Source organism: Magallana gigas, chromosome 7 (assembly GCF_963853765.1).
Source record: "Magallana gigas chromosome 7, xbMagGiga1.1, whole genome shotgun sequence".
Taxonomy (NCBI): Eukaryota; Metazoa; Mollusca; class Bivalvia; order Ostreida; family Ostreidae; genus Magallana; species Magallana gigas.
The window spans coordinates 31,415,187-31,427,386 of NC_088859.1; the positions used below are offsets into that span (position 1 = coordinate 31,415,187).

The 12,200-nt window shown below is 34.6% G+C and overlaps 2 protein-coding genes across 6 annotated transcripts; one reads left to right on the top strand and one right to left on the bottom strand.

Moving 5' to 3' along the window:
* Positions 1 to 1,428: 1,428 nt before the first annotated feature.
* On the top strand, positions 1,429 to 4,945 carry LOC105338802 (uncharacterized). Of its 2 annotated transcripts, XM_066065606.1 has the most exons (4): positions 1,429 to 1,668; positions 2,016 to 2,120; positions 2,272 to 2,482; positions 2,583 to 4,945. In XM_066065606.1, exons 2-4 carry the CDS (start codon positions 2,040 to 2,042, stop codon positions 3,521 to 3,523), a joined length of 1,233 nt encoding a protein of 410 aa, XP_065921678.1. In that variant the 5' UTR covers positions 1,429 to 1,668; positions 2,016 to 2,039; the 3' UTR covers positions 3,524 to 4,945. The 2 variants fall into 2 exon arrangements, with proteins under 2 accessions (XP_065921678.1, XP_019927195.3); XM_020071636.3 differs by lacking the exon at positions 1,429 to 1,668 and having other exon boundaries at positions 1,855 to 2,120; positions 2,583 to 4,944.
* A 480-nt stretch (positions 4,946 to 5,425) lies between these two features.
* Positions 5,426 to 10,263, bottom strand: LOC105338803 (putative RNA-binding protein Luc7-like 2). Of its 4 annotated transcripts, XM_020071641.3 has the most exons (11): positions 10,097 to 10,254; positions 8,599 to 8,656; positions 7,985 to 8,079; positions 7,458 to 7,556; positions 7,248 to 7,358; positions 6,907 to 7,050; positions 6,638 to 6,814; positions 6,346 to 6,533; positions 6,159 to 6,266; positions 5,851 to 6,041; positions 5,426 to 5,568 (listed from the first exon to the last, which is right to left on the bottom strand). In XM_020071641.3, the coding sequence occupies exons 4-10, from the start codon at positions 7,551 to 7,553 to the stop codon at positions 5,855 to 5,857; spliced, it is 1,011 nt and encodes a 336-aa protein (XP_019927200.3). In that variant the 5' UTR covers positions 7,554 to 7,556; positions 7,985 to 8,079; positions 8,599 to 8,656; positions 10,097 to 10,254; the 3' UTR covers positions 5,426 to 5,568; positions 5,851 to 5,854. The 4 variants fall into 4 exon arrangements, with proteins under 4 accessions (XP_019927200.3, XP_019927198.3, XP_011442384.3 ...); XM_020071639.3 differs by lacking the exon at positions 8,599 to 8,656 and having other exon boundaries at positions 6,638 to 6,811; positions 10,097 to 10,263; XM_011444082.4 differs by lacking the exon at positions 8,599 to 8,656 and having other exon boundaries at positions 6,159 to 6,263; positions 10,097 to 10,261.
* Positions 10,264 to 12,200: the final 1,937 nt, after the last annotated feature.

Below are 12,200 nucleotides of genomic sequence, written 5' to 3' on the forward strand. Positions count from 1 at the left end.
TGTGGAAATGTTAGAATGTTTTGTGTGTGCTTGCTACGGATATGAAAAACTATATACAGCGATTTATTTACAAGTTCGGTGTTTATAACGTCAAAATCAGTTGAACAGATAAGTAATTTCAAAGTAGTATTTTGGATACGGGGTAACCAATTTCTTCTCTTGTTTACAGAGGGGGTCATTTTTCTTCATGTACAACGTGAAGAAAAATAACCCCTGGGTCTTTTTTCTTCAGAAAAATCCAATTATTCTTCAGCTAGGGGGGTCATTATTCTACGTCGAAAAATGACTCCCGGTGATTATTCTACGGGGGTCATTATTCTTCATTACACAGCAAATAATACTACGATAATTACTTTGGAAAAAAAATGATCCGAAATGGTCCGTTGTTTGATGTAATCTATTATATGCCTTTTTAAAAGCAATACGGTGCCAAGATGGTCGAGAAAGACCAAAATCTCTAAACAGCAATGTTGTGTCCCGTGACATTTAAAATTTGGTCTTGTGTATGTTAGAGATCCTTACTATGTCATAAGTTGTTTGGATACTGTCTTGAAAAAGACTTGTATTTTCAATCGCTATCCTTCTTGAAAATAAAGGTAATTATCGCACTGCCAGCATGAACAGATAAATTTGTTTTTTAACCCTAAGCTTTGTTTAACTGTTCGGTAGTTGGAGAGCGACCGCTATTAAAGTCGTAGAAATGACGGTTTGCATCACGCAGACAAATCAGGAAGAGAACAGTATGTCATGATCTATTTTAAAATTCATTTTTGAATGGTTGATCACTGTTGAGCTTCCCTTCATGATTGTCTTATTACCATAATCTTTCAAACTGTAGAATGTATCCATAAACCATTAAGGTAGGAAGTTGCTACTAGGGCTTTATCATGGTTGTCTATCGTTCGTCAATATTGAAATCATTTTCTTATACTCTCTAGCATTTAACAGGCGAACCAACCGTAAGTTGTGATAAAGAAGGAGTCTTCCATCGGTGTTAGATTCCTGGCTGTGTGGGGTTTTACTGACTGTTCAAATGACTGACTTTCAACTTTTACTTGCACCTTTCCTTTTACTGAGCATTACTTTCTCAGAACAAGTTAAATAAATTAACTGATATATCAGAATCTTTATCGAATATTTAGTATACTTTTTACTTACTTAGCCTGTTATACCCTGGCTTACAACAAATTGTGTCCCCTTTTTAAAGAAATACCGATTCTATAAATGTTCTCCTTACACTATAGGTACAGTTGTAACATGCGAATTTTTTGTCTTAGTAGGACCATCCTTATTAAAAAAAATTAAAAATGTTTTGTGTCTGGGAAGGATGGAATCGAGTGAACTTCCTCGTCACGTGGGTAAATAAAAACACATTGAGGAGAAATATTATTATTATTATTTGATAGTTGTACTAACTGGATATATTGTGTAAAAAGTGTTTAATTAATGAACAACGTACGGTTCTTGAAACCCGGATCATATAATCATCTAAGTGCAGGGAAGTCTGTGTCCATCAGTCATGGTTTAATCAGATCGAACAAAACTTATATATGCAATGTAAAGAAAACAACTCACCGGGTTAAAATTAAAAAATCGTGGCTCTCTGTACCGTTTTTTTTATAATTAACAACTATACCTAGAGAAGGACTAGCTGTATCTGAATACCTGGTATGTTACTATACCTAATAGTGTATAAAACTAGACGACTGTATACATTTTTTATCATTGGGATGTATAGTATTTGATTTAGATTAAAAAAGGTTAACTTTTCATATATTTTTCTATGCGTGGATATTTTTTTTTGTCGAAGTAGGACACCGTAGTTTTTCACTGACCTAGGTAAATCTTTTGTATGCGGTTTTGATTTAAAATGCACACTTTCGTGTCTGTAATCGCAAACTTTTATAATAACATGAGAACTGAAGTCTGGAGTGTTGAAAATTCTGAAGAAAAAAGCCCCACTAAATACTCGATTGTTCGTATATATCAATGAATTCCGACTCCTTTGTTACCAGCAGGAAATTTTAATCAACGTAAGCATGGAGGACAAACACGTTCAGACAGAACATGTTTTATATCCTAATTTGACAACAGAGAGAATGCTTATATTGGACATGCAGGTAAGTATGGTGGTTATAATATTGGCCTTGTATATTCAAGAACTTCTGCCAAATTGATGTAGTTATGATTTGTATTATGTCTTAATTTTTTAAGTGCCCATTAAATGAGTACATGTATATTAATGTAAAGTGTTGTTTTTAATTTTTTTAGCAAAAGATGAATCAGTTAACTCATTTTATGTACGAATCGGCTCATGAACACAGACAGAACTATGCTGCCATCAACGCCCAACTCCATATGATCAATGAGAGACTGCGATCGTCCGATTCTATGACTGGAAGTTCAAGCAGTGTCTCCTCGAACATTAAAATGAAAAAAGAACTGCTAAGATGCATTAGCAAAGATAAACTGAAAAAACAAGGTTAGATTAAGTACCTAATCGAATTGTATTTAACGGATTGTCAAATTGTGATTAAAATTTCTGTAATACATCTTTAACCTCTTCATAATGACATTTTCAGAAGGGAATGACGATTTAAGTGGAAGTGAAACTATTCACAGGGATTGTTTGCTGGAAAAACTGAAAGATATGGTGAAGGACATGGATCTGGTCAATACTAATCTAATGGACGAACTACTTGATATAGAGTGCTTGACACAAGATGAAGCTTCCGATATAACACATACTGGTTCAAGGAAAGACCAAATACGTAAACTAATCGTTCTTTTTGCAAGAAGAGGGAGGGGAAATTTCGTAAAATTTCTGGAAGTTATTGGTCGAGAACACCAATTTCCTCACATTGCAAGGGAACTTCGAGAAATCTATGTCCAGAAGATAACAGAAGGTAGATCTTCCGAGTGTCTTCTTTGCGTAATCAAGCGTGATGTCGACATTCGAGACATTGTAGACCAGCTATGCAATCATAAGGTTGTGGACATCGAATTTCTGGACTTGCTGGTCTCAACTAAATCTGGAAATCAAAACAGTCTTTGGGAGATTATATTCTCAAACATAGACAAATCAGCCAATAGAAAACAGCATATCTGTTACCTGCAGGAAGCACTTTCTAAAAAGTATGAACGCCTGGCGTCGAAATTGGGATTATCCATTCCACCTCAGCTTGGAAACCATATATGTTCAGCATCTCGTAGTTTTAACGCATCTTGGCGGAGCGTAGGGTCCATTGGAAGCAGCATTGGTGACGGAAGCACTACTTCAGAGGTTCCGAGAAAATCGGATTCTGAAGAACTGACGAAGTATTTGCCTCCAGTACCAAATGCCACCAACATTCCCCACTGCATTTCTTGGTTAAATAGTATAGACCCTACGTCATCGGACAATTCAAGCCCAACTGACGACGTTGAGCACAGTCTTGTCTCTCCTGTGAGTGGAGACAGTGGCGTAGAGTCGGGCGAAAACGGCCAAAAAAGTGAAGCAAAAGAAAACAATAGCAATACATGATATAGATCTGAGTGCTCTGCATTTTCAACAAATCTGTATGAATTTTTTCCCTGTGAATATGCTGATTATGGAGTGAAATCCACGATCTACAGTGGTTTGCAACTCGCATGGTAGTGAGCATGTAGGATACTCTATCCTTTCTCTAGTTGTGATGATTGAAGGAATTGTGCGATGAATAAGGAGGAGATGATATTGACAGGTTCAGAGTATATATCACCGTGCAAAATTCACCGTTCAATTATAACTTTATTTTGGACTTTACTTTTAAAATTCAACATATGTTTTTAATATTTTCTCACAGTCTATTTCTTACAAAGTTACTTATTTAATTAGTGATTAACACTTTTCGGACTCTATATGTGGTTTCAAAGAGACAGAGTGCTATGTCTCAAGGACTGTTAATATCTTAAAACAACATTGTGCAATTATCAGTTTTTCATGTCTTGGACATCAAAGTCTCATTGAGTTTATTTAATATTTTATATCTGTGAACCTTTCACTCAGCTTACTTATGTCATCACCTGTCAATTTATACTCATTGTTCAGACTCTTATAAATAATTATGTACAATTGTCAATCGGCAGTCTGGAATACGGCGGCCAGCCTTGGCCACGTCCGAATCACTCAGAGTCTTGAGTCCGGAGGCCACTACTGGCCATATCCGACTTGTTTGTAAAATGTCTGTCTGTTAAAATGTTATAATGTTGCCATCGTTGAATCTCGTCCAATAAATACGGAATCCTTCATCACTTGGTTTATTTCTCTGGAACTGTATACTGGTGGACCTTCGGGAATACGGCAAACCTACCCTTCGTTTTTACCTTACGGCCCACAGCGCGCCTCAACCTTATTCTACTTATACCTTCGGCGCCAACATTCCCTTACCCCGTCCGTACTGCACACGGCGGATATACAGCTCCAGACGAATTCCCTAGCATCGTACAAAACTACGCGATCACATATACACTACCAACGAGAGCAGATGCTTAGAAATAAAGAGGTTGGGTGGTCACCAAATCAGATCTACCTTAGATTGTTATACGATTTGTTCAGCTTTTAACTATTATTTAGTAAAGAAAAATTCCCACTTTTTTTCGCTTTAACTATTTTTTTTTTTATCTTTCAAAAGACTTCTTCTGATGAAGGATATCAACGATGTCTGAAAATGGTCATAACCATCCAGCTCTCTTAAAGGGGCATGGTTACGATTTTGATCAAATTTTATTTTTCTATCTCTAGTGTTTACAATGCTTACGTAATGCATATGCTATTATTAAAAACCTTTGAGTGTCAGTCGTAGATACATAGAAAGAAGCAGAGCTCACAAATCTTTGCTTTGTAAACAAGGCACGTGCCATGTTTTTGTTGACATTGGTTCAATATACCAGTAAAAGTGAATTTTATATCTCTTTTTGATTTTTATTTTTTATCATAATGCAACTTTATATCATTAGAGGTTACTACAGTCATGCGTACATGCTAATAAGAGACACGGCTTTTTGCCTGAATTCGTTTCTCTTATTTTAAGCATCAAGGACCTATTCTAGATAGTTTTTATTTCTAAAGTCAATAGAAAGAAGTGAAATTGTACCATTAAAGGTCAACGATGTACTTATTTTGCATTTTTTTTTCTTATAACATTAGTGGATGTGAATTTTGACCCTTAACGATGTAATTTTAAAATTATATCATTAGTGGATAGTTAGCTCTTTAATGATAAAATCATATCATTAACGGTCAGAAGTCTGACCACTAATGCAACTTTTTATCATTAGTGGTAGTGTATTATTAGAGTTTGCCAAATGGTTCATATTATTTTCTACTATCAATAATTAGTAAATTGAGGAAATGAACTTTACTGAAGAAAATCTAAAAAGATTAATTTTTTCATTGTATGCTTTATTAAATTTTTTCAATTGAAAATTGAAACATAACATCAGTATTTGGTTCATTCATCCATGATATACAAAAATTAGTTAAAACTTTGTCAATAAAACGTTCTGTCCGATATGGTTATCTGCTAAGGGGATGACGCCTACTTCAACCTGCAAGAAAAAATAAAATAAAAAGGCATGCAGTACTTTTTTTTTTATATTATAGTACATCATTTCATCATGTGTTCTCAAATTTCACTTATCCCTTGACAAGTTCTTTATTATCATGTACAAACATATTATTTGAAGGGTTTATTCATACTGAATTTATTCTATAAATACATGCAGCAAAAGGTATCTCCAAACATTTACACTCCTACCTGCTATGATTATATGAACATGCATTCAATAAAGAGACTGACAATGAAAATCAAACTGAAATGTACACTGTACCTATTCATTCCGACTTCTCTGCAGAGGAGCGAACTGTCTTTTCCTCTGATGAGGACCGTGAGCCATTTTTCCTCCTTTCTTTGCTTTGACTTCTTTTGCTGTGTGATCTGGACCTTGAACGATGTCTCCTTTTATGGCGAGAACGACTTCTCGATTTCCGAGATCTGCTCCTAGATCTGCTTCTGGAGCGCCTAAAATAAAAGAAGATATTGTTCTTTACTTATTGTTGTAGTATTGTATGCTTTTCTAAAGTTGTTCATCTTTTCATAAGGTGATTGACACTTGATTTCACAAAATTAGAGTCATACCTAGATTTTCTCCTCGACCTTGATGTGGATCTTCTGTTTCGTGATCGAGATCTGGATCTTTTGGATCTCTTTCTAGCATGACGATTTCGGGATCTAGATCTGGATCTTCTAAAATCAACATAATCTGTTAAAACATGTGCCTTCACAAGTCATAAAATTTGATGAATTAACTGTTGGCTATATGTACCTTCTGCTTCTGCTGCGAGATCTTCTCTTTCTATCTCTGCTGCGACTCCTAGTTCTTTTTCGACTGCGGCTCCTACTACGTGCTTGACTTACTCTAGCCTCCTCCTCTGCTTTTTCTCTTTCTGCACGCTTAAGCTTCTGTTCCTCTCTTTCCTTTTCTCTTTGCATTCTTCTATCAGCAATACTTTTCTAATTATCATAAGCAAACAGAAACCATTCGTTAAATTTACCTCTATAAATCTTTTAAATAGAACTAACATGTTTTATAATGAAAGTGCAAATATCTAATAAACCTTTAGTTCCTCCAGTTTTTCTCTGATTGTAATGAAGCCAAGATGAAGTTTTCCTCCAAAATGATCAGCAAGACGACGATCATTGTCATGTATTCCAAGATAAGCTGAGCAAACTTCACAAACTCGCAACTTTTGTTGTTGGTAACTGGATGCTGGCATCGAATTTCTATACTCCTGCTGAAATGTATAAATTTAAGTATTAGTATTTAGCACTACTATGAATGTATGCCTATATACTTCCTTTTTAAAGTTTATTAAACCAGACATACCTCAGCTGCAGCCTTTTGCTTCTTCAGGTTCTCCACTTCTTCCATGAGCTGCAATGATTCCACCACTAGCCCTTCTGCTCCAAGATCCTCTGCTTTGGCAAGTTTTGTTCCCATTTCCTCTCCAAGCTTGTGAATCATCTCTGCCTTTGTATATAAAAGACATGACTTCAATAATATTCAAAAGGTATCATATTGCTTCAATTTGAACATGCCTGTAATAGGTATGCTATGAAATCTTAACTTAAATTTTAATGTTAAGGTTGACTCCACATTTTACAGTACATTCCAAAAGATTCCACTCAAAATATTTGGTTTACATGTATATATCCTTCTTCACTTACTTTTCCATTAGCCTCTTCACTCAACTCTTCTTGCGTTTCTTTGAGGCGACGCTTCGCCAGTTCTGTTTTTCTGTCACAATCTGCTATAAAGCTGGACAAATGCTCCATTGCCTATGAACAAATAATATACACTATATATGAAGATCACACAAAGTAAATATTTGAACAATATAAAGATTGATTGATTTAAAAAAAAATCATTTAACTCACGTCTATGTCATAGTAGTAATCTTTCCTCTTAGAAGCCTGTTCGTAGTCTGCACGCAATGCCAAGTCATGTATTTTAGGGCACTCTCCTAGATCCATCCTCTGTTTAATAGGACAGTTTATCATAAAACAGTGATACAGACATTACCATGAACTTACTTTAAAACAAAACATGGCAATTCAAAATATACTTTTAACAATTAAATGCATACAGGAGTGGGTAGCAACTTACATGGCTTTTGGACTCGCATGCTCATCAAGTCTCAACTTATTTATACTTACCTTTGAACACAACTTGGGATTTAGATTTCAAATATTCAAGACCTCAAATAATCATAAAAAATGCAATACGCTTATTTGAAATTAAATTTTAAGATATGTTACTAAATTAATAGATAAACATTTCTGATCATTATATCAAAGAACTTTTGGTTATATTTTATTTGAAACTGCCCCCTTAAAATCATATACATACCAAAAGGTCTGACAAATTGGGAAAGCCAAAATCAAGTAGGTATATAAATACGTACCGTGCTGGATAGAATATCATGTGGACAGCATCCCAGCAGGAAACTCTTACATACCCGAGGGTCATCAAATTTCACCTTGTACTTGCTGTTCTCGCCTAAAATTGTTAGTCACATAGAGTCAACAATAGATCAACAATACTCACAAGCCTGCACCTGTAAAATCTTAATACACACAGTTTTAAAGAGCCCCTTCTTCGTCAGCTGCCTTCATCTCTAGAACAGAACAGAGGGATTTCGACGAAAAGAGAGAGAGAAAAAAAACCACTATCAAAGTTTGAGGAAAGAAAATATGGGCCATTTAGAATCATCAGAGATTTCATTACATACACACTGCCACTGTCAGATGTATCCTGCTTTATATGCCCAGCCCCAATTTCTTCTATATTATGTACCTGTAAAGTAAACTAGCCTCATGGCCTCCATAGTTCATTAACATTAACTAAACATTGCTTACCGTTCAATGTTTTCTAACCAACTTTCTGTTTATTTCTTACTTTAACAGTATCATGATCCTCTTGATCCAAGAAATAAATTAACCTTTCTTATGCATTATAATATGATTTAACCTAAAGAAATATGCATGATGAATGAAATAAGATCTATTGCAAACTCACGAGGTTGGCCTTCATCACCTTTCAAATTTGACTGGATTACAGCACAAGAAAAAGCTCCCTTAAAAATAGGGATAAAATCATAAGTATGGAAATGTCTTCACAGGATCATTAATTGTTTCTTATGGTTATAAAAAATCAATTTGCTATATAATCTTGTAGACATTTATAAAGATTTCAAGAAATATTTTTTTTCAGTCATTATTTACTTATAAAGTCATTCATAAACAAATTATCAATATTATACATATGTATCTCCAAATTTCATGGACACAAAATTATGATTTTCATATATTTATCAGAATCATCTGTACACTAATCCGTAATCACAAACCATGTTATTGAAATACAATGGGGGGCACATTTCAACTTAAGTAAACATCTCAAAAACAATATATCAAGGACATAAGACAATCTTTCAAGGACATAAATGGTATTTCACCTTAGTTGTACAGGGTTGTTTCAACTTGTTTGTGAAACTTTACAAGGTTAATCAATTCCGCTTAAACAACTTAATCAGGAATCAAGGTTTCATGCTTTTCACATTTTTGTTTACCTGTACTTCCCACTACACATATATAAATATCATAAGTACCACACCAAAAGATAATTTGGGTAGGTTATCGATAAATAGATTGATAATCTATTTAAACATGACATTCATGAAAATTACCCGTAATATTTAAATATCTAACAGAGATCAAGCATCAGCTGCCATATCTGGAAAATTGCAAGAATAATAATAATATAAAAATAGTTTTTTTTGTTAATATTTGAGCATAAGCACATTCTACATGAATTATGGTTAACTCATATATATTTAATAACCACTTGTACAAGGTGTGATTTTGCTTGTTTATAATTATGTTTACAGTTTCACAGAATCTTTAGTCATTCAATGCAAAATCCCAGTAAACTTTTCATTTTTTGTTGTGTATTGAAATTTGAAGCATTAGTTAAAGTGGATGTTTCAAAACCAAAGAATCTGGACTATTCTTTATTTGAGTGGATGAATGTAACTTGGAAAACAAAGGTATTTATGATTATTGAAATATTATTATTAACTAATTAAGCATAAAGTCATTAGTGGTGCATGGTGGAAACAGAAACTAGGAGTAGGACAAAGTACAGGCCTAGTAAAAATAACTGACAGTTTAACTCAGCTTTTGAATTATGGACAGTATTCGACATTCAAGTAATTTGTTTTTGCATCATACTCTTAAACCCTGTCATATAATAATTTAATGATACTGATAGGCCTTACACTGTTACAAGGCCTACAGATTATTTTCTTCCTCCAAGATTGTGATGGCCTTGGTAAATTTTTTCACCGTGTTTCTCTATTGTTCTTTTCGTCATCTCATATATACAGAATTTTATAACTGGGACATGGAATTGTAAGCAGTGCGTTGAATCTAACACATCTAAAGTTGAATCTTACAAGAAAATATGCTGAACGATTTGTATCGTCATCATACGTTGAACGCAACATGCTACCTACCGTCTCTCGATGTTCCCATCAGCTCATCCAGCATTGCTCTCATCTGCTCCTGTGCCGACATTTTATTTTATTATTTGAAACAATTTTACTCTGAAATAACTAAACTACATTATTGTTTTCATTCCGTTCGCTTCTGGGTTTTCTTCAAAATGGCGGCTAATGCTACATAGCGCCCTCTAGCGAGTAAGCAAATTTGTATTCTGGGGAAGGGGGATGCGCGGATCCAGAAAAAAGGGGGGGGGGTTCGAGGCATATTTTTGGTAATTTTATAATGTAACTTAAAGAAATTTGAATTTTGCAGGGGTCCTGGACCCCTCTAGATCCGCGCATGGGGGCACAGGCACTTGTTTCTGATAAATTTTTTTACCCTATAGGCCTAGTATAAAGAAACAAGTGCCTATGCATAGGGGGGGGGGGATGTAAATCATGGACTGCCACCCCCACCCCCCCCCCCCGGCTAGAGAACACCTAACGTTACCCTCCATCTCATACTTTTTTAAAACTAAAGTTTGCATATACTATAGTAAATGAATTTTGTGAGAAATTGATTTTGTGAGCCCCCCCCCCCCCCCCCCCCCCATTCTCTACACTTTGGGGGGGAGTATAAAAATAAATTGCAATGAAATTAAATAAAAATTGAAATTTTTTAAAACATTCAAATAAAAGTTTTAGATACTCAGTATCCCCCTCCCACACAATCCGATTCAAATCAGATCTTTTTATCCGCTCACGAAGGTCGCTACACTAGTGTAGATTGCCTCCCGCGGATAAGGATTTTGAAGATTTTCCGATTTTTATTTAATTGCGTGTCATATGTCAAGATTTTGGATAAGTCTCCCCAACCTCCATCCAACTTTCAAAAACAATGCTATGCGCCTGTTTTATTTTCAAATGTAGTTAAATAAAAAGATTTATATATACATGTATTTTAGAACTGACTTCACGGTTTTACAAAATTTACTCATCTTTGGCAACCAAGAGATTTCACGGATCAGGGACGTTTATGTTAGTAAACATATGTCACTGGTTTCATTGATAATGGCAACTTTATGTAGAGCAGAGCAGAATTGTTTTCCAAACTGGGGGGGGGGGGGGGGCAGAAATATAATTTTGTTTAAAGGGGGGGGGGTTCTAAGGCTATTTTGGATATTTTACTATATGAATATAATAAGTATGACTTATTCAGGGTGAAAAGTTTCTACACTCTCTTGATCAGCTAATAAATGAATCTAAAAATAAATGTCCATTACCATACCCAGCCCTCTGAAATTGACTAGGTGTTTGTATTCAGCACTCAATATGTAAACATGTTCTGAACTTTAAATAACAAACATTTGTGAGCTCTGTAAATCTCGCTTATAACTTGACAACGAAAACTAAAATTTTGGTTCAGTTTTAAAAATACATGTACCTTAACTCTAAATCAATCATTATTATATAAATATGATATGATTTTCGGTTCAAATTATGGCCATGACCCTTTAATAACAGTCTGGTGTCACGAGCAGGTACACCAGTGGCGTAGCTACCATGTCTGCTTATATGCCTGAGCATGCACATCATTTGGGAAAAAAGGAAGAAACTCAGTAAAAAAATAAAGAAAAAAAATTTAAACGAAGAATTCAAGTATTAAGATCCATACTGAGTTATTCTATCGACAAATTTAACAATGCTAAACATAAAAGTACCAAATATAGACACGCAACGTGGTCTTACAGTACTATATTAAAGAAACAGAACACAGTGCATGTACATAATAAAGCAAAGATTCATTTTGCATTTGAACTTAGTTTTACACATCACTTTAAATTTCCCCCATAGAAAATCACAGCTCTTTGAGATTTTCATTACCATAATCTAGGTGAAAATGAACTTAAGAATAAAAGCTTTGATTGGGTCTAAAACAAACGTCAAAAGTGTTTTCTTCTTTTAGCTTTAAATAATTTTTGTAATTTTATTTTATGCCTAAACTAAAACCAAAACAATTTTAACTGCCTAAAAATATGTTTAAATAGTGAGCATTCCTTTCAATTTCTGCGATCATTTTTAGTGTTAAAAATCGTCAGAATCCATGAGCTTCCGGGGCCTTCGTCCTGGACCCACT